Source organism: Helianthus annuus, chromosome 17, assembly GCF_002127325.2.
Source record: "Helianthus annuus cultivar XRQ/B chromosome 17, HanXRQr2.0-SUNRISE, whole genome shotgun sequence".
Taxonomy (NCBI): Eukaryota; Viridiplantae; Streptophyta; class Magnoliopsida; order Asterales; family Asteraceae; genus Helianthus; species Helianthus annuus.
In genome coordinates, this window is record NC_035449.2 from 111,715,928 (window position 1) to 111,738,750 (window position 22,823).

At 32.2% G+C, this 22,823-nt stretch overlaps 4 protein-coding genes across 4 annotated transcripts; all 4 read left to right on the forward strand.

The window, feature by feature from the left end:
- Positions 1–5,791: 5,791 nt before the first annotated feature.
- On the forward strand, positions 5,792–6,856 carry LOC118488882 (F-box/kelch-repeat protein At3g06240-like). Its single transcript, XM_035986293.1, has one exon. The coding sequence runs from the start codon at positions 5,792–5,794 to the stop codon at positions 6,854–6,856; it is 1,065 nt and encodes a 354-aa protein (XP_035842186.1).
- A 1,368-nt stretch (positions 6,857–8,224) lies between these two features.
- LOC118488883 lies at positions 8,225–13,224 on the forward strand. The gene is made up of 16 exons (XM_035986294.1): positions 8,225–8,293; positions 8,374–8,430; positions 8,544–8,678; positions 8,767–8,898; positions 8,998–9,078; positions 10,643–10,723; positions 10,839–11,106; positions 11,198–11,297; positions 11,384–11,511; positions 11,617–11,701; positions 11,780–11,912; positions 12,002–12,210; positions 12,314–12,434; positions 12,540–12,731; positions 12,827–12,895; positions 13,000–13,224. Exons 1-16 carry the CDS (start codon positions 8,225–8,227, stop codon positions 13,222–13,224), a joined length of 2,085 nt encoding a protein of 694 aa, XP_035842187.1.
- A 1,452-nt stretch (positions 13,225–14,676) lies between these two features.
- Positions 14,677–15,616, forward strand: LOC110924817. Its single transcript, XM_022168806.1, has 4 exons — positions 14,677–14,763; positions 14,838–15,161; positions 15,260–15,439; positions 15,518–15,616. Exons 1-4 carry the CDS (start codon positions 14,677–14,679, stop codon positions 15,614–15,616), a joined length of 690 nt encoding a protein of 229 aa, XP_022024498.1.
- Positions 15,617–16,707: 1,091 nt separating this feature from the next.
- LOC110888788 lies at positions 16,708–22,645 on the forward strand. The gene is made up of 13 exons (XM_035986295.1): positions 16,708–16,780; positions 16,869–16,907; positions 17,013–17,222; positions 17,281–17,325; positions 17,431–17,640; positions 17,734–17,736; positions 17,787–18,041; positions 18,125–18,195; positions 18,387–18,556; positions 18,643–19,574; positions 19,674–20,009; positions 20,099–20,887; positions 20,982–22,645. Exons 1-13 carry the CDS (start codon positions 16,708–16,710, stop codon positions 22,643–22,645), a joined length of 4,797 nt encoding a protein of 1,598 aa, XP_035842188.1.
- The last annotated feature ends 178 nt before the right edge of the window (positions 22,646–22,823 follow it).

Below are 22,823 nucleotides of genomic sequence, written 5' to 3' on the forward strand. Positions count from 1 at the left end.
GATTAACAAGAAGAATTGCATGACTCACGACCTGGAGGTGGAAACCATGGCATTGGACTTAAGTTGGAGGCATTTCTTGGACGGTACCAAATGTACTACTTAGACCGATCACAAGGGCCTCCCGTGTACCCTTGTTTCGAGAAAGCTAAACATGTGATGGCATTGCTGGATGGAACTTTTGAATCAATGCGACTGTGAAACCTGAACGTGCACGAGCTTTGCAGCTCACTATCGACTCTAACATACCTAATCAGAATCGCTCTGTTCAAATCGAAGAATTGAAGGAAGAGAAAAACCTTTTAGCCAAGTCCATGCGGGGCATGGGTAAGTAACTCAAACTCAAAGATGGTATCAGTTGAGTAGTGATGGAATCACCTGACTAAAACTGAACGTTTTCTCGTGGTCAAGGAAACCGACAAGTTTTCAATATCTTGCAAACAACTACTTGAAGGAAGTAGCTGCTAGGCGCAGGGCGCCGATTCCAATCGTCTCTAAATATGACTTACGTTTCACGTCCGATTTGTGGCAAAGCATGCACAAATCCTTCGGCTCAGGATCATGTATGAGCACTACTTAACACCCACGAATGAATGGTCGAACCAAACAAACTACTGAAGACATGCTGTAGGGCATTGATAGAACTCAATCTTGTGTGAAACCACCATACCCTAGTATTGGTCACGCAGGACGTGCAAACGTTATTAAGAGTGTTTGAGTGATTGTTTTCATACTATACGAGTTCGGGTCGTCGACACAAAACTTTTGATACAACACGCACCCTAAAGTGAGTTAACAACTTTTGTTACTATGAGCATGCATCCCTAGTTTGGGACAACACAAGAGTTCTCCGGTTTGGGAAATACATGTGATACCCCTAGCTTGGGGCTACACGCGCATTCCTAGAATAGTACACATTCCCGGGTATTAGGAACCACTACCATCCCTGGATTGGGACCGCTCTATATTCCTGAATTGAAATACTACTATCACTGGATTGGGAAGGAATACTTTTCAAACTAATATTCCTGGAGGAATACTTTTATATGTATTGGTACAATCCCGATAATTAGTTAACAAACTCAACTTTATCCCTTCGTTAAGGGACCGGGTGAGACCATATTGTCAAGCGTAGTAAGTTACCTATAAATAGAGTTCGTTGGAACTCACGTCATGGCCCAGGTTTACTCGGAAATGGGAAGACCAGGTGAGACGCACGTATTCCCAATCATTTAAGAACAAACTTCCAACCATTGTTTAGAAACACGCAATTTAAATTTTCGGGACGAAAATTCTTTCAACAGGGGGATGATGTGACACCTGGCCTTCACAGGCTGAACACAAACCTCGCCAGCTCATACATTCACTTAGGCATTATGTTTAAGTTTGAGTAAACCAAATGTCAAAAAAAAAAATTCACATACACTCACGACACAGTGTTCTTGACCAAATAGATATAATTTTTGTGATATTCCATGCTATGCGAATTCTCATGTTATGCGAATCGCGTGACTTTACGTGATATGTGGCTTTATGTGCTATGTGGTTTGCATGATTCGTTTTGTGAACTTTTGTGAAACTACGTGTGTTTACGTGTAACAATAGGGTCATTAACGAATCTATAAATAAGAAGAGCTTGTCGTACATCTTAGCTTAAATTTCGAGGACGAAATTTCTGTAACATGGGGAGGATGTGACAACCCGTACTCCCGATTCCGATCATCGGGAGAAGGGCACTTTATTATCATTCTTACTTATTATATTTTGTGGTTATTATTATTACTATTATTATTATTATTATTCTTATTATTATTATTAATTGATTCTCAATGTAATCCTATTGAACCGTTTACACAACAAAGTTTTATTGGACCTTTCAAATTTAATCACATGGACTACTGTTGTATTGAATTAAATGTGGCCGACATTTATCAAAATACTTCACATGCAAATTCCTGACGGACTGACAAGCTTTTATTGGAATGAAATGATATTGGACCAAAAGAATTTAGTGGGCTAACAATTAGAGTATGTGGCCGACAATAGTTTTGTTCTTTTAATTTTTATTGGGCCGTTATGATGGATCAGACAATTCGATTAAAGTGTTCACATGACAATTTATGTATGTTCTCAATGAAGCCAAGCGAATCCATGGTGTGTTTTGGGTCGTTTGAGTCTATGAAACAAATAATTGGCCCGATCTTCTTCTAGTATGTATACATAACTATATAGGGAGCACATAACCTATTCTATATTCCATTGCATAGCCCTAATTCTCCCCATCAAAATATATCGACGATAGAAGTGGCAGCATCACATCATCATCATCCCATCGTCACATCTTGGGAAGGCAGCCAACACATGTAACCTTGGGATGATATTGGAGGGCACAAAGAATAGACACATGTATGGGCCGCACATGTGTTGACTGCTATTGGACCAAACCCAAACGAAATCTGGCCCACTCTCTCCGAACACCCACATAAATTGGGTGTGGCTTCTATTGTGCACGTAAAAACATTAAGTTTGATAGCAAACCCTAGCACTCATGCAATCAGCGGCAGCCCTCTTCCTCCTCCCATCGTTCCATCACCTAGGCAGCCCCTTCTCCTTCCCGCGAAACTACACTTCTCTTGTTCTTTCATCCCCGTGACTCTACAAACTCAGGTTAGCATATTGGCCACTTCTTGTATTTGAATACTTTGTTGATTCTTGACTAGGAATAAAACTTGTGTGTTAGCGTGGGTATAGGTCGCATGATGTTAGTGACGAGCAATTCTGTGAATTTTAACACTAAACCGATATGTTTGAATGTGTGTGTTATGCACTTGATATTGATAACAGTCGATGATAGTGTCCCTGATTGTTGATAATGTTTGGTGTCATAGTGAGGTTTCACAATCTAGGAGATTTATAATTGGTGGATTCCAATTGCATAATGGGGTTTCGTTTGAATGTTTGTTATGATTGTTGTTGATTGTAAGTGTTGACATGATTTAACAATTATAGTTGCATGTAGTTTGGGGAGGGGGAGGTTACTGATGTGGGTAATGACTATAGTTAATAACCCATAAACAACGAGAATCAATAACCTGGGTTTGGTATGTGTTGGGCCACCATAGCATAACAAGTCGAGCATGAATCTGTTAGGCCGTTTCACTCGAGAAACGAATTAATCAAGTGGGCCGGTTCGGGTTGGGCCTGGGTCTCGCGCAATGGGACTACGGGCCACGAGTAATACATGAACTGCACATTTTTGGTATGTTTGAAACATGGTGTTATTGAATATTTGAAACGTGAAAGGCGAAGTATAACCCTATGCATGTAGCACCTAATATGTGAACATACTTTACATGATGGAATTCGTGCATGACTAAGTGTTATAACATGTCTGTGGATAAATGTATATTACGTGTGTAAATGTGAACAAAGTGAAAGTAACATAAAGCTGATTGATATTGGTACTCGTGCTAGGACGTGTTTGACCAATTGATAAACGGGTAGTTAATCTTACCGAGCAAACCAAAGGTGAGTTCACTGCACTTTTCTAAGCATGCGTCCCGGTGGTTTGGGACATCTGGTAAACGTTTCTAAAGGGAATACTGGGTAAACTGTTTATTTGGGATGTTGGTTATTGAACACAGTATAAATCATGTAAGACCCCATACATCTACCGTGTTGCTCAAGAAGCAACGAGGTATTTAGTTGATAGCGCTATTAGGTTTGGCACCCTCACACCGGGCCGAAAGGACGGGCGTGAACTAATTACCTGGACTTCATGACCAATGCCTAGTTAGAGGCATTGGGGTTGGGCATTCACATCGTGCATATATAAGACCCCTTACATCTATTCAAGGTTGTTTGATACCTTGGCATCATGACCAATGTCTAATTGGAGGCATTGGGGTTGGGCATTCACAGCTAGTCGCCACATACGGTAATCGAGTAATATCAACATCAAAACAAAACGTTGAACTGTTTCAAACACACATTTGGTAACTAAACGCGTTAACAAAACTTTGAACTCACCAGCGTCGTCTGACACACTTGTCTGCATGCTTGCAGGTTTATAGGGTTATATCTTGTGGAACTTGCTGTCTGGAAGGCTGGAGTGGTCATGGGTCGAGAAACAAAGAATCTCCATACAAGCTTAATGGTTTATGTACTCATGGTTTATGAAATACTTAACAAATGAATTATGCTTCCGCTGTATACAATGAATGACATGTAACATTTGTAACACTTTATGTTAATGAATGAAAGTTTATTTAAATACATTTATGAGTTCAATGTGATTGGTGGCTTGGATCCTGGTACGTCACACACCTCGCGGGGGTTTCCGCATGTGGTATTTTGGGGGTGTGACAATTTATAAAAAATAACTAATTATATGTTGTTATTATATGTGTTTTATTTTGCATAGGTTTGTTTGTACTATGGATAATATCCCGTTCGATTTGGTGCTCATGGGAATTTTTTTTAGGCTTCCTCTCAAATCAGTTGGTCGATTCAGAACTGTATGTAAGGATTGGTATGAGGCACTACGAAGTTTTGAGTTTCTGATGAAGCATTCGGCCCGCGTTAGTAATAAATTGGATGAACTTCTTGAAGAAGGGATTTATCCGGATCCTTATCTCATTTGATAATATGAACGGCGCTTAATTTGTGTTATTGTGTTATTCTTATTGAATACATAGCTGTTTTCAATTATGTATGGATAATCATCCAACTTTTATCAATTATTACATGCTATTGAACATTCTTTGGTATTTGAATTGATATTTTTGGATTGAACCGAGGTTTTTTATATTTTGTGTTGGTTTTCTTTGTGCTGAATTTCAATCGAATCTCAATAGAATTCCAAGCTAATCTCAACTGAAATATCCATAAAATTCATAATACAAACATTAAAAAACAAGTTCACATATACGATAAATCTTTCGTAACTTTTTCATTATTTGATTAAAAATATGTACATTTAATATGTAAATAGATTTTCAGTCTCACAATGTATTTTCCTTAAGTAGTTGTTAACTGTTTGAGCATTATTTCGTTCTTCCATAAATAATTTCTCATATTATACTTTTTGATACAAAAATAATACACAGACATTTATGTAGATGAGAATCGGTCTTTTTTATTGACTATAGTAATACATCTTTCATAACTTTTGCATTATTTGATTGAAAATATGTAAATAGATTTTCAAGGTCAATAAATTTTCATCAAGTATCTGTTAATTGTTATTGAAATATTCCATAATACCATAAATATTTTTACATAAAATACGTGTTTGGTATACAAATAATATACAAACATTTAAGTTGATGAGATGTGCCTTTTTTGATATTAACTATATTAATATATATCAAATATATCGTATATTTAATAGTAAGGTTTCCAAATGTATGGTTTTATTTTATTTGAACGGAAACTTAAATTGATTGGTAATAGTTATGGCAAAAGTTGTAAAAACATGTAATAATTAACGATAGTAAATATAATTCTTTTTAAATCTTTTTTTTAGCAACCCTTATATATATAAAACAGATTTGACATATTTTTTTTTAATAATAACAGATTTCCAATATATAATTAAAGTCCTATAAATACCCATATTTTGTGTAATTCTTTCTCATTCTTCAATTCTTATACATAACACCTCCACTTACACGGTTAGGTATTGTATACTGTATGATTCAATTTTTGATATTCCATTGATAGTTCTTTAGTTGTTATACAATAACTTTTTATACAATCTTTTTTTTATTTATTTTTCAGAGTATTACGAATCATGGAACGTATTGGGGATGACATGATTTTTGAAGAGATCTTATCGAGACTACCTGCGAAGGTAGTTTGTCGTTTCAAATGTGTTTCTAAACAATGGTGTTATGAATTATCTACACCAAAGTTCGTTTTCATCCATACTCGCCGAGTTGTAAACTCAATACAAAAGAAGCTGCTCTCCTTGAATGAAAATTCCATTGTCGTTGACGACATAGTATCTGGCAACTTACAAGTCAATTCTAGGAAAACCGTAACTTTTCCAATCGATGTCCATCCATCCCTTTTAAGCATTATGTGTTCGTTTAACGGACTGATTTTAGTTTGCATTAAAAGGAGTTACAATGAGCTCGTACTTTGGAACCCAACGACTAGACGTTTTAAGGTGATATCGGACGACTACTTTAGTCGTTATTTTGGTCGACACACCGATACTGGTGGAATGTACTGTGACGAGGACAACGATATTAAAGTGCTTCATATTAATTGTTACTGGGACGTAGTTACCGCTCGTGTATATTCACGACGTAATGACTCATGGAGAAAATTGAATTTCTTGAACGGGACTCACTTAGGTTCAAACTTTTATTCATGGTCTCCTGGAATTTATTCCGGCAAAACAATATATTTCACTGTTTCCAATTACTGGATTCCACCTGGTGAAAGGAACATTGTTGCTTTCGATGTTATATCTGAATCTTTCAGTATACTTCGTTTTCCGGAGCGTATTCAAGTCAATCCTTGCCAAGCACATTTTCTATCAATTTCCAACAAGCTCCATGTCATTGTCGTTCAATATGCAGGTGAACTAATTGCAGATTTGGTCAAATATGAACAGGATGACTGGATCAATGTATTTTCTTTCAATAAGGCTCGCATAGTTCAACATTTGGAGCCGCAGCAAAGGACAAATATAATTCAAGATAACAAGTGGTTGATAACCAGTATTTGGGGAGATACTGTTGAAGTTCTCCTTTGCAATGATTCTTTGAAGTATATTAAACATGTTGACTGCTACAACGGACCGAAAGGCGCATTATTTTTCGAGACAATCCTTTTGCCTTTCTATTAGAAAATTTTAATAAATTTGATACTATTTCATCTTTTGTTTATCGAACTATGTAATTTGTTTCAAGTATCTTGTGTTTTATCTTTTCCTTAGTTTTATAATAAAATAATTTTGTATTACGTTTCATGTTTTATTATGTCCAAAAAATTGCTGTATTAAATTACATATTTTAACATTCATTGTGGTTACATGCCTTCTTTATTACCAAATACCCTAATTTAAATTAAATCCATCCAAAAAAAATACAAAAGTTGTATAGTATAATCTATATATATTTGATGTTTCTAAATATAGATATTATATTCTAACACCACAATTAGCATTAACAATGAATATATTTTTTAGAAAGATTTTTAATTATTAATCATACAAGATAATACATTCGGCCAACACTTATTTTTTCGTCTCTGATTTATTATACTAATATATATATAGATTTCGAAATAAAATATTCTAATATTACTTGGTAGTTGTATAATATCTAACATTGGTAAGGTAAATTAATCATTACCCCTACAATATCTTGTCAAACCAGTTTTACAATTTCCTTTTTTTTTCAATATAATTCATACCGGTTATTGAAAGATCCGACCCATTTAAAATAAGATAAAGTTCATCTGGTTTGTTCTATATCTTTAACCTACACTACACCCAAGAAACCCTTTGCTCTACAACCGCTACTTCCAATCTTCAAGAAATTCGTATTCGGTAACTTCTAAATTTTTGATTCGTACTGTTATTTTGGTTTCATTTGTTCATGAAGCTTTGTTTAGAATTTTTCTTCCGTCTCCGTTTGTTGTTTTTGTATCTTATTTCTTATAGATGGATCTGGTTTTGATAGAAAAATTATTTGTTTTGATATTTTAGTTTTGATTAATCTTGATAGAAGCTGCATTATCTAAACACTTTGTTCTTTTTTTTTTCATCAAGATTGCTTTTAGTTTTTAAAGCTGATGGCTGTTTATGGAAGATTTGTTTATCTTCCTTTGTGCACTAATCTATGTCTTGGATCTTATACAAGGATTTATTTATTTGATATTTTTTTGTTCTTTATTTATTAATTGATTGATAATATTTTTATCAAATTATTATTTTCTTAGTATGCATGTCGTCATATTGATCTATAAGATTTATAAAAACAGACATGGATCTAAGTATTTGTCTTATTTCTTATACAGTTGTGATTTTATTTGGTATTCTATTCAAAAGATAAATTCGTATGACATAAATTAACTATAAGATTTGGTTTTTTTTAATAATATTTTGGTTAAAAATAAGTTTTATGATCAATATGTATTTATATTTAAGAATATTTCTAATGCTCTCTTACGCTTAACACTTTTTTCAGTTCAATTTCTGGTTGTGTTGATAATGGGGGACAATTCCGATGATGATGTTCTTGAAATATCTCGTGATGAGTACGTTCATAAAGTAGACGAGGTAAAGTACTAATATCTATAAACATGTTTTTCGTTAATGGTTATATGGCAGTATGTAAGTTACCAAATCGTCCTTTTTAGGCGTTACGTAAAGATTATGGCTTCTTTTTTTCACATGAAGAACAAAATGTCGACCAGGTAATCGTATATTTCTATTAATGTATATGTTTACATAAAGTTCATCTGATATTTAGCAATAACAGTTCTCATTTACATTTTTGATGTTAATATAAAATGTCCCATTTTAACAGGATCTTTGCATTCAGCAACAAGATGCTATCACCATGAAGGAGGGAGTTGGAGAAACAAGTAAGGCTAAACAACATGACGTTGATTGTACTTCCAAGGGAATTATAGCTGAAGGATCTCAATCTCTCAAAAATGATGTAAGTTATGAGATTTATACAAATAATATTAATTTGTTAACTATGCAATGGTGTCGTTTAGAAGTTAACAAATTTGGTAATCATAAAGGTAAAGGAAAATATAAGGTCTGTTGGTAGTTCCAAGTCTAAGAATCCTCTACATGGAAAGAAATCTAGAAAACCCACTATTCCTGAAGATCCGGAGTTTTTGAATTTTACACGTAAAGGGGAATACAGGCTGGTATTTTTTTTTGCTCAGTAAATCGTTATATTTAAATAATTTATCTTTAGTATTGGATGTTTAAAGAGTAAAATGTTAAATACACGTTGTTACATGCAGCGTCTTCCTGTCGGGGTATCAAACCGCGCTGGTTTTACAAAGAAGCTGCATACACTTAAGTTTGAAAACCTGCAGGGGCAGGTTAGTATTTATGAAGTCAAACCGGAAAAAAACGGAAGTGCATTACGCTATTCAGTCATAAACTGGCCTTTATTTATGGCGGAAAATAATTTGAATGATGGCGACATGCTTGATTTTACTTATGTGACTTCAAAGAAAACCGTCATCTTAAAAAATGTCCGATATGTCTAAGCGAAAGTGCACCTACCTTTTTTAAACTGTTTTAAGAACAACGTTTTGGTCTTTGTTTTGGTAACCATCTTTTGAACATGTACCTCTATGGACTTTTTTCGTAGTAGACTTTTGTATGGTACCTAAGTGTTGTGTATATGTTGAATGTTTATCTTTATGTTTGTTTCTACAACTAAAAATGTTTATGATGACATGCATACATCTAATTTGATAAAAAAATAAGACAAATACATCTAATTATACAAATACATAGATCCATTATACTATTTATTGTCAATAGTTGTATTGACATTTGTTTGCTACTTATTTTCATTGACCATCTTATTTATCAAGAGAAACATTAAATTATACCTATATTAGTATGCCGTTTAGTATATAATAAAAAATTATATTGGTGTATTTTTGTAAAAATATTTAACAAATATACTATACATATGGACACTTTTTGAATAGACTAACTATTAACAAGGTTAGTTTTATCATCGTGAGTTACTCTAATAATTTCTCAATCAAAGAATAAAGTATCAAGAAGGTGGAACCTCCAGGCTTTAATATAATCGACAATTATTTGAATTATTAAATTTTGGATTAAGTTAGCATTTCAAAAATTTTAATGGGTTACTCTTAATTTGATAAAGATGTAGGTTTGTATATTTCCCGTCAGTAAAAAATATTATAATTGAATACACATCCATTATTTAACTAACACGACAACGAGTAACCGGAAAGTTGGCGATTAAATTATGAGTTTAAAATTCATAATGTGTTACAGTTAAGGATATAATGCCATACTATTATATATTTGTGCTTCCCTTTTTTTTTAATTAATCTTAATAAACGTTTCTTTCAATGACCAAATCAAGAATACTAACATCAATTTTTTCCTAACTTTTATATTTAAAGGTTAACTTTAATCACTTCGAAATTTAAGTATGATTCCATAGTTATTGTTCTTTTTTTTTTTTTGGAAAATTCTTAAAAGTCTACAAGGTAGTTTTGTTTATGGAAACTAATTATGATCAACCTAGACAATTTGTCAATTTGAAGATTTCGTCCAATTTAATTTTTTTTTAGATTTGTTAATTAATGAATTAAATGTTCATCGTTTTTGAAAATTTCCAAACATAGTTTTCAATAATTTCCAAAGACAATATTAACCTATTCGAGATTTGATTTTTATTTTACATTTCAATACACTTTCTTAAAATAAATTTTTATATACTTGTATGTATCAATTATAAATACACTGTTTTAATCTTTCATTATCACCACATTTTATCATTTTCTTTCTCTCTACCGAAATTGATAAAATTATTTCGCCATGGAACCTAAAAAAATAACCATGTTGTCTAATGTTAATGCGATGTCGAATAACTATACATTGAGGTTGAAGATAGTTTCGTTGTGGAGGAAGATGATGCATGGACGCCCCAATGTAACATATCGCGTTGACATGATATGCATGGATGAACAGGTTTTGACTGAATATTGTTTTTTATATTGTTAAATTATTTGATGTATTAGTTACTTCAGATGTGTTTATTAATAGGTTTTGACATAAAATTTTATAAGTATTTATTTCTTTTCAGGGTGATATGATTTTGGCAAATTGTCTTCATAAGATATTGCCAAGGTTTGATCATCACTTTAAACTCGACGAAGTTCTTCTCATCAGCAGGGCATCTATTGCACCAAACCATGCAACTATCAACTACACCAAGGATAAGCGGAAGTTAACATTTACGCTTTTCAGTCAGATTGAAAAAAGTGTTGATTGGTGTGGTCCGAAGTATTCTTTCTCTTTTGTGAATTTCAAAGATGTTGTTGAAAATAAAGTTGATGTTGGTACAACTGTTGGTAAAGATTTTAACTCAACATTTATAATTATGTTTGAAGTATGTTTCGTTTTGGTTGTTTTTTCAATTTACCATTATTCCCTTGTATATAGATTTCATAGGGTATGTTGAAGTCTGCTTCAATATGGAAGACACGGATAAAAAAGATGGTTCCAAAGGCAAGAGATTGAACATAAGAGTTAAAGATATTGAGTGAGTATTTTACTTCATACCTATAACATCCGTTCTAGATTGTTTTTGTAAAGGCTGTTTATATAGATTTATTATTTTACATGTAGGGGTCATCAAGTTATTGCTACATTGTGGGATTCATTTGCCATAGAAATGCATGATTACTTTAATAATTCAAATAGAGAGAAGCATGTCGTTATGGTGATTCACTTTGGTGTCGTCAATCTTTACATAGGTATTAATCAACATCATTTTGATTGAAAACTTTATTGTTAAAATTGGTTTTGTCAATCAAGTTTAGTAACATCGTATATAATTTATTCATTTGTTTTTTTTGTAGATAAGAAAGGATTGTCAACTTCCTTTGATATCAGTAGAATGTTCATCAACTCTGATCTTGATGAAATAACATCATTCAAGAAGTGGTAAGAAAGAATATTTTATACTTTTCGTAACAACAAGCTTAGCTACCTAATACCTTTTCATTTGTTGAATGTTTATAGCTTTGTTGACAAGTTTGCATCAACACCATCTGAAAGTGACAATGTTGGCTCATATATGATATCATCTGCTGAGGATGAGTTTCTGAACAACACTGGGTTTGTTTTGTCAGCTTATCTCAGTACCATTCAAAAGGTTATATCCACCTTATTGATTATTTTATTTATCATGATAACAAACAAAAGTTTCATTAAATTTAATGTATTTTTTCTTTAATTCATTAGCCCAAGAAGGTCATATTGGTTGGTACAGTAATCGGGATATGCACTGATAAAATATGGTACTATAATGCTTGCAACCACTGCAAATCCAGTGTTGAAGAAACATATGTTACTGTTGACAATGAGGATGGTTCTGGTGGTTTGGATGAGAAAAGGATTGTCATGTGTACAAACGCTAAATGTAAAGGAGTTGATATTGTGTCCTTTCCTCGGTATGTTTTTATAAAGCTTTTTAGAAAAAGTGTTTTAAATGTTTTTAATTAGTAGGTTACAAAACCTAAAAATTTATATTTTGTTCTAATTAAAATAAAACAGATACAAGATTCCTATTCGCGTGCAAGACTCATACGGTACCGTGACTCTTACACTATTTGATTTTGAGGCTTTTAAGCTTTTCAAAAAAACTGCAAAAGAGTTGGTTGAAGTGCATGATGAGGTATTTTAGCCTACCAATTATGTTTTTATTAATAATATTTATGAATACTGTATTTAGTTGGCCTAAGTATTTACTGAAATCCTAAATGATTATTGTACGTGATAGGAGTTGGCTTCTGGAGGCGTTCCCAAACCTTATCCGGAACTGTTTGACATTTTAGTTGGGCAAAAACTTGGTTTTATCATCAATGTTTTAGAGTTTAACATTATACACCAAGTTGAGAACTACGGAATCTCAATGCTCACGTCTGATCTGAATATTCTTGCTGGACTCTACGCTAAATTTAAAATACATGAGGTATAAAACCTGGTGTCATTACTAGAAGTTTGTTTTTCGTTAAATGTTGAAATTGTATTAAAGTTGCAATTCATATTTATTTTGTATTGATACAGTATGAGAATTCTGAATCAACCGGGGCTCAACCGTCTGGAATTCAATCTGTTGCTTGTGATGTTTCAAAGGTTTTTATTGTTTACAGATAAATTATTTATTAATTCTAAGTATACTTAAATACATGTACTGTTTGGAATTATTTTATTCTTAGCAATAATATTATATTTTTCAGGATGAGGTATCGTTCACTGGTGATAACGAAACACCGTTGTCCAAAGGTTTGGATAACGATGCAAAGACAATATCTTCTGGTGAGGTGAAACGTAATCTTCACGATGTTTATGATGCTGATGATACACTTGGATCTTCGTCAACAAAACGTCGTGTTAATGATGGGAAAGATGAATGCCCATATTCTGAAGGTGGTAACATGTTGACTCCAAAAATCGAGAAGTAGTCGGTGTCGTTAGATTTATGGTTTTATGGTGTTGAAGTTAAGACAATTTGTTTTTTTTATGGTCATGAGATTATGGGGGTTTTTTAATGTTATTCTGAATAATTTTGAGACAATTTCAATTTATTATATTTTATTAAATCCAACTATTTTATTTAAGTAAAGATATCTGTCAATGGCATTTGTATTATGTTGTTATTATATTTTGAAGTTATTATGTGTCGGTTTTATCAATTACGTGTATTGTTATATTATTTTGTTTACTAACTTTCATATTTATAATACTTGTATCCGGTTAAAGTATTTTATTATAGACGTGTTTGATTTTTATTACTAAGTGTGTTATATCTCTATTGTTTCTACAATTATAAATATTAGTTTTGTATTTTCATAATAGAACATTAACGATTATAATTTACTTATTTAGGTGTGAATGCTCTTATACGTCTCTAAGTATATTCCACTAGATGTTAATTCTTTTTTTGTAATGTTATTTTTTCTTAGTATATTCGACTAGATGTTAATTCTTTTTTTGTAATCTTATATCTCTTACTGTATAAAATTTATGTCAGTTAATTTTTTCTTAGGTATTTACGTATAAATAATCTTTTTGTAAAGCATCCTACTTTTATTTTAAAGCAATTAAATTTGATTACAAATCTTAAAATATACAATGTGAAATTTTTTTCATGTTGTTGCAGAAATCTTATGTTAAATATTTTATATTTCAAATATAAAAAAATATAATAAGTTAGTGTTGATAGCCGCTTTATTGGTCTGTTTTTTTGCAATTACATTTTTTAAAGCACATAATTAAACTGACATCATGTTATATGTTATATGATGGTCAACTATTATAAGATATTTGTATTCGAACTAAAATTTGTTTTATTGCAATAATTTTGCTATCAAACTTAAAAAAAAAATCGTAATTTAGTGTAGATTACATCTTAATTGGGAGGTTGTATTGCAAGTGATTTATTTAAGGTACGTATTAAAATTAAATGTTTCATATGGCATGATTATAAAAATAGTTTGATTTTAATTTAATAGGTAACGTTGTTAAAACTTTAAATTCGGAGTAACATAGGTGTTCACCAAGCGAAATTGTCTGCTAGAAAGTATATGTATGATTGTATAAAAATATTCTTTATTAATTTCCAAATCCTTTCCTTCATTAACCATTTATTAAAACGTTCAAGATTTTACAAATCTTATTCTATATTTTAATTGTTTACCAAAAATGTTATCATCTTCTTCTATAAATAAGGTTTTATTTGTCTTCATCCTCATTCTAAATTGCTTTGCTTTCCTGTAGATTTCTTCATCAAGGTATTTAGTCATACATTTTTTTTCGTATATGTCATTATTGAAGATATGTGAGACAGCACTTATTAATATTTGTTAACTATATATTTATACGTACAATCATGTCTTCAAATCTTCGCAGTTATCATGTCTGCAAACAGAGATATCTCATATGATTTATTTCTTAAAGATACAACCATCACTAATCTTGGTGCCGTATGGGAAATATCAATGGTATACGTGTATCTTCTTAAAGAACTATATTTTTTTATAATTAACAACTGATATCTTGTGTTACATATATCCAGCCAAAAAGTGTTGTTATTGTTGGTACTGTTATTAGTGTTAACAAATGTTGGTACCATATGACATGCCCTAAGTGTTCACACGAAGCCACTTTGGAGGTCGAGGAACTTTTTGCACCTGATTGTTTTGATGATTTTCAACAATTTGATGTTTATTACTGCTCCAATTATCAATGTTCTGAGAATACAGTTGAACCTGTTCCGAAGTTCAAAATTAATCTTGAAGTTGCTGATGAGTCGGATGATGTTGAGCTGATTTTGTTTCACGACCAGGCCGTTCAGCTTTTTAATAAGTCGCCAAAACTTTTGATTGAAGAGAACAAAATGGTTGGTATTAAAATTATATGATATAAAACACCATAGTTTGTTTATTATAACATTTTATAATTTTTATTAATGAAACCAAAATTTTACAATACTCTCAGTCTGACGATATTATGAAGCTTCCAGAAGAAATAAAGTTAATTGTTGGGAAAGTTTTCGCTTTCAAGATAGAAGTCACCGAGTACAATTTGGTTCATTATGACGAGGTTTATGGAATTACCCATATAAGCGATGATGCAAACCTTATTGTTAAGATTAAGAACAACTTTGTTTCTCTACAGGTTTTGAATTCATTTTTAAAATTGAAGTTCCGTGAATATTTCATATAACTGATAATATCTTTGTATTACGTTTTGCAGGATCAGAAAAATGTGAATGGCAAACGATGTGTTAATGAAGTTAAAGACATTCATGTGATTGAACACTCTGTTTCAACAAAACGCAAGACCATCGGTTGAGATTACCATGTCCAATGTCTATCAGTTTTAGTTATGAAATTTATTGCATTTATGTTTTTTCAATAATTACTATGAGATTTTTTTTGACGTACTATTTTATAATATTGACAAATAATTGGAATTTTTGGTATGTTGTTTTCATTATGTTGTTCTATCATTTTCTTATACTACTCAGTAATGAAAATGTTTAATGATAGTTGAATTTTATTTACATATTCACATGATTAAAATCGAAGTTTATAATATTGATGATTTTGTAAAGTCCGATTGTAAAGTTAAGGATCAATCACTGCCAAATTTAACTACTATTGAATGTGATCAATGAAAAAGTAATTATATTATCACACAACTAACATTCATTCTTTAAGTATGTCCACACTGATTAACTAATAAATTGGCGAGTAAATTAGAAGTAAATTGCTGTTTTTTTTAATTCATATAAGTAAACATTACATTAAAGTACTAAATAAAGATTATTAACATTAATAATTAAAAAAATTTGTATACAGATTTTTAAAAAATAGTTAAATGTCCACAAGGTAGTTATCTTATTAATGGTAAATCATTATTCTCAACCTAATCAAATTGTCAATTTCGGTTTAAATGTCTTGTATACTAATTTAGGTAGTAATGATATTTAGAATTTCCAAACATATGTATCCATATTTTGGAAACTTATTGTTAACATATTCGATGTTTACTTTTTCAAATGAGTAATTATTATTTTTACATTTTCTTAAGAATAAATATTATGGTAAGTTTAGTCTGCCTAACAATATACTTAATTACATTCCATATTGACACAACGTTTACATAATGACTTATGTTTTCTACCCTATATATGTGTAGGATACAAATTACTTGTGATCAATTTTCAATTATATTACCAATCTATCACAAGACTTCACAAAAAAAGTCAAGGTAATTGTTTTTTATCTATTTATCGATATATGTATTGTTTTGTATGATATCCATTTTCACGAATGAAGGTATAATTGTTATCCATTTTCTATATTTTCACAGTTTATACTTCATTATATGTTTTATATACTACTTTGTTAATCCGCTGCAGATTTTGTTATTAATACAAGATGTCAAAGAGAACCTTTAATTTTCGTTCACCAACATCATCATCTGGTAAATCTAAACAGTTTGATGTTAACAGTAAGTGTCTATTATGAAAGTTTTATAATTTTTAAAGCTACTATACTGCGTGTTTAGTTTTAATTTTAATAATCACATATACATATAGGTGTTTTGGATAGAACTCCTCTGTCAAACATTTCGAATGGTAAGTGATTTGTTTTTAAATATAACAGATAATGTAGTTTTTTGTATATTTTTGTTAATTATGAAACTTCTATACTTTTCTTTATGTGGTTTGTTCAATTTTAAGTTATTGATACCGGTGAAAGGCGAAGAATCAGAAAAAGAATACTTGAGAGTAAGCGGTCGAAGAATAAAACTTCTTCTTCCAATGTTGGTGTGACGTTACGTGATAAAGAAAACTCATCTCACGTATCTAATGTTACAAATCAGATAGATATGACAATCTCTTTTCAGAGAAGTGTAGATGCTACGCTATCTTCATATACTAATAGTAATTGTAAATAAAATTATTAAACCACTAATAACTATGGGTATTTTTAATAATCCATTTATAGATATAGGTGATTTTGACAGAATTCCTCTTTCAGCCATTTCTACAGGTATGAAATTCTATGTATGTTAATGAAAAATCATTTTATATGTTAACTTCCTTTTTTAAATGAGTAGTAATTTATTTATTTATCTATTTGTTGGAGATTATTCAGTTATTGATACTGCAGAAAGACGAAGTATCCGAAAAGCAATAATTGACAAAAAGAAGGGAAAGAAAAAAACTTCTACTACAAACGTTGATGTCGGCATACGTGGGAAAGAAAACGTATCTCAAGTCTCTAATGTTACACATAATATAAATACGACAATCCCGTTACATGGAAGTTTGAATGGTATGCCTGCGTTACTTGATACAAACTTTTGTACGTTAGACTTTTTAATACTTTATATTAGTTTGTACACGTAATACTAATAATGTATAGAATAAGTTTTAATTATTTTTTTGTTGAATGTAGCCAGTTAGTAATTAGGATATAATTTTTAATATCCTTTTTAATGTATTTTCCAGGTAATGATAATTTGCAAAACAACGATCTTTCTGTATGTACCCCTGGCGTATATTCGATTAACTCAAATATCTTGACATATACCAATTCGACTTCAGCATCTAACCGAACATCACTTAGTAAGTTGTCAGCCGGAAAGCGCAAACTGAAGCACAAGTCACGTGATTTATCCCCAGTAGTTATGCAAAGTTTGGAATCGGGTGATCCTAGCAATGCTGAAATTTTTGTTCCAGATCCTTATAAAGGAATTTCAAGTGGTATATTTTTTGTATTATTTAATACACACTGTAAATTACCAATACTTAATAATTTTGTCAATATATTTTTTAAATTTATACAGAGTACATAGATCATGGTGATCAAGTTGTTATATGTGATATTTGTCATGCCAGACTTCCGAAGCTGGAAAAGGTCGATTGACATTGGGCAAGTTATGTTATGGTTTATGTTGTGGATATGGGAAAGTTGAGCTACCAAATTTAAAGGAGGCAAATCCGTCGTATCAAAATTTGTTCCACATGTCAGATCAAAGAAGCAAGTTCTTCTTAAAGAATATCCGACGATATAATTGTATGTTCTCTTTTACATCTATGGGTGGAAAGGTTGATTCGAAAATAAACAAGGGAAATGCTCCATTCATATACCGAATTAGTGGTCAAAATTTTCATAGCTTAGGTAGTCTAAAACCAGCTAATGGCAAGCAAGCTAAGTTTTCTCAACTATACATATACGATACTGAGAACGAGGTATATAACAGACAAAGTGTATTGGGGTAAGTTAATTCTGTATATTGCGTTTTTTTTCGGTTATTACATTTATCTAAATATAGTTAATTTTTTATTTTGACTTTCATAACAGGCAACAGGTAACTTCACATGAACAGGAGTTGGACGTCGAAATAATTGGATACCTTAAAGATTTTTTAGATTCCCATAATGAGTTGGTTAAATCTTACAGAATGGTACGAAACCATTTTCAACAAAATCCGGGAGCAAACCTTAAGCTCCGACTTATTTACAACAGAGACAAAGATGGAAGAACTTATAATCTGCCATCCTCGACTGAAGTAGCTGCTTTGATTGTCGATGATTTAGATGCTTCTGTTGATCGTCGTGACATTGTTGTTGAAACTCAATCTGGTATGCTTAAACGTATTAGTGAGTTACATCCATCCTACCTTGCTCTTCAATATCCTATTTTTTTCCCGTTTGGTGATGATGGATATAGAATCGACATTCCTCATAGGGATGGTGTAACAACCAAGAAAAAAATACGACCAAAATGCACAATGCGGGAATTCTTTGCATATCAAATACAGGATCGCATTAGTGGTTATTCTTTGGTTTTAAACGGAAGAAGACTGTTCCAACAGTTTTTGGTTGACGCTTACACTATGGTTGAAAGCGAAAGGTTAAATTTCATACGTGGTAAGCAGAAGAATCTACGATCCGAGACATTTGAAAATTTACAAAAGTATAAGCACACAGGTCAAGAAAATTTATCGAACACCGGTCAAAAGGTAATTCTGCCTTCTTCCTTTACTGGAGGGGCTCGGTTCATGCAACAAAACTACCTTGATGCTATGGCTTTATGTAAATGGTTTGGATACCCAGATTTTTTCATAACCATTACATGCAATCCTAAATGGCCTGAAATTTCAAGATTTCTTAAAGATACTTCAATTAAACCAGAAGACAGACCAGATATACTATGTCGATTGTTCAAGATGAAGTTGGATTCAATGATTAAAGATCTAAAGGATAACAAATTTTTTGGTGAAATAAACGCAGGTGTGTATTTTATGTTATATTTTTTTTAGAATATCTTATTAATTGCACATAAATTAGATATGTGTAATTGCTAACACATACACTTTTCAACTTATGCAGTTGTTTATACCGTTGAATTTCAAAAACGTGGCCTACCTCATGCACACATTTGTTTATTCATGAAAGTCGATCATAAACTTCCCACCGTAGATCACATAGATCCTTTTATTTCAGCTGAAATTCCAGACAAATCCGAAGATCCGCAGTTATACTCACTTGTGTCTGAGTATATGATTCACGGTCCTTGTGGGAATGCTGACTTGAGCTGTCCTTGCATGGTTGACAAAAGATGTTCTAAACGATTTCCTAAAAAGTTTTCTGCTCAAACTATTATTGACTCAAGTGGTTTTCCGGTTTATCAAAGAAGAGATTGTGGTCGTACTGTTATAAAGAAAGGTGTTCAACTTGACAACCGAAGTGTTGTACCGTATAAAGTCTATTAAGACGATACCAAGCTCATATTAATGTTGAATGGTGTAACCAAGCTGGCTCCATAAAGTACCTTTTCAAGTACATTAACAAAGGTCCTGACCGGGCTACCGCCGTTGTGTTTTGCGAAGCAGAAGGGTCTAGCATTCAGAAACCAAAAGACGAAATAAAAGAGTACTACGATTGTAGATACATATCTGCTTGTGAAGCTTCTTGGAGAATTTTCTCAAATGAAGTGCATTATAGATATCCTGCTGTAATGAGGCTTCCTTTTCATTTACCTGGTCAGCATAATGTTGTATATGGTGCAGATGATGATATTGAAGATGTCTTGAGCAAACCATCCGTTGCTTCTTCGATGTTTTTGAAATGGTTTGAATTAAATCAACGTGATGACGAAGCATGTAAATTGACTTATGTCGAGTTCCCACAAAAGTATGTTTGGAATGTAAAAGATAGACGCTGGCAAATACGAAAAAGGTATCAAACTGTTGGTAGAATTCATTCCGTTTCAATTGCTTCTGGTGAACCTTATTATTTAAGGATTCTCCTAAACAAAGTCAGGGGTCCCAAATCATTTGAAGATATTCGAACAGTTAATGGAGAGTTATTCCCCACTTTTAAAGACGCATGCTATGCAATGGGTCTTCTAGATGATGACAACGAATATGTTGAAGCAATTAAAGAAGCAAGTTTTGATGGTCATTGTCGGTATTTAAGAGCATTATTTGCCACAATGCTGTTAACAAATACTCTAACAAGACCTGAATTTGTTTGGGATAAAACGTGGCATTTATTAGGAGACGATATTTTGTACAGACGTCGGAAAGAGAAACGTATCCCTGGTAAATGAGTTATTTTATTTTGTCACCTATATGTTTTACATTATTATATATAATTTTTTCTAATTTTTCCAAATTTTTTTTGTGCTTTTTGTAGATTTAACGCTTCCTGAAGATCAACTGAAAAATCAGATTTTGTTTGAAATTGAGAATTATTTAATTTCCAAAGGTTCATCTTTAAGTAAGTTTACTACAATGTCTTATCCTGATCATCACTCTTTACGTCAAATTACCAACCGTCTAATCAACGATGAATTATCCCAAGACACAAATGAGTTGCAAACTGAGTTTTGTCAAATGAAAGAATGTCTAACTGAAGAGCAGTCGAAGGTTCTTAATGAAATTATGCATGCAATCGATAGTCAAAATGGAGGGTTGTTTTTTGTATATGGTTATGGTGGAACTGGGAAGACTTTTTTGTGGAAGACATTGGCTTCTGCAATTAGATCTAAAGGACAGATTGTGTTGAATGTTGCTTCGAGTGGTATTGCTTCGTTATTACTATCTAAAGGAAGGACGGCACATTCTAGGTTTAAAATCCCCATTAACTTGACAGAAGACTCCATGTGCCACATTAAGCCAAACGATGATGTTGCTGACCTACTAAAAGAGGCAAAGTTGATTATATGGGACGAAGCCCCTATGGTCCACAAGCATGCTTTTGAGGCACTAGATAGAACAATGAAAGACGTTTTATCGTCTTCTATGGGTCACCAGTCTGAACTTCCATTTGGGGGTAAAGTTATTGTTTTTGGTGGGGACTTTAGACAAATCCTCCCGGTCATTCCTAATGGTACTAGACAACAAATTGTCAATGCATCTTTGAGTTCTTCATATATATGGTCAGAATGCAAGGTTTTAAAATTAACAAAAAACATGAGGTTGACAGTTGGAGCTCAAACATCTAACGTTGAGTCTATTGAGAAATTTGCAAGATGGCTACTTGATATTGGTGAAGGAAACCTTGGTTCAGAAAATGATGGTGAAGCACTTATAGAGATACCGGATGACTTAGCAATCACCGATTTGGACGATCCAATACAAAGTTTAATCGACTTTGTTTATCCTTCAATTTTAGAAAATTACAAAAAATCTGGATTCTTTTCTGAGAGAGCTATTTTAGCACCAAAAAATGAAGTTGTTCATGAAATTAATGATCGTTTACTTTCGTTATTTCCGGGTGAAGAAAAAGAGTATTTGAGCTCTGACAGTATATGTCAAACAGAGCAAGTACTTGATTCTTTCCAACAAGATTTGTATTCGGCTGATAATTTGAATGCTCTTAAAATAGCCGGTTTACCTAATCATAAGTTGGTTCTTAAAGTGGGTGTTCCTGTAATGCTTCTTCGAAACATTGATCAACAAAGTGGTCTATGTAATGGAACTAGACTTCAAATAACCTTTCTCGGTAAACGAGTTATTGAAGCTGAAGTAATATCAGGTGGGAATATTGGTACTAGAGTTTATATTCCAAGGATTTCAATGATTCCTTCTGACAAGAAGATACCGTTTCAGTTTCAAAGAAGGCAATTTCCGTTGTCAGTATGTTTTGCTATGACAATTAACAAAAGTCAAGGGCAGTCTTTATTAAGAGTTGGGCTATATTTAAAGGATCCAGTTTTTAGTCATGGCCAGTTGTACGTTGCTTTATCGAGAGTGAAGACGAGAGAAGGTGTCAAAATTTTAGCGTACGATGCTGATGGTAAACCTTCGAAGCAGACATCAAATGTGGTTTACAAGGAGATATTTGGTAACTTGTGATGTAATTTTAATTACAGTTATTTTATTTAATATAGTAGATATTTGGTAACATGTGATGTAATTGAATCAATGTATCTATATCCTCTTCAATTTTATTTAACCATCCCGACAAATAATAATAAATAATTATTAATATCCTAAAAATAAATCAACCCGTGGGTACCACGGGTGATAACCT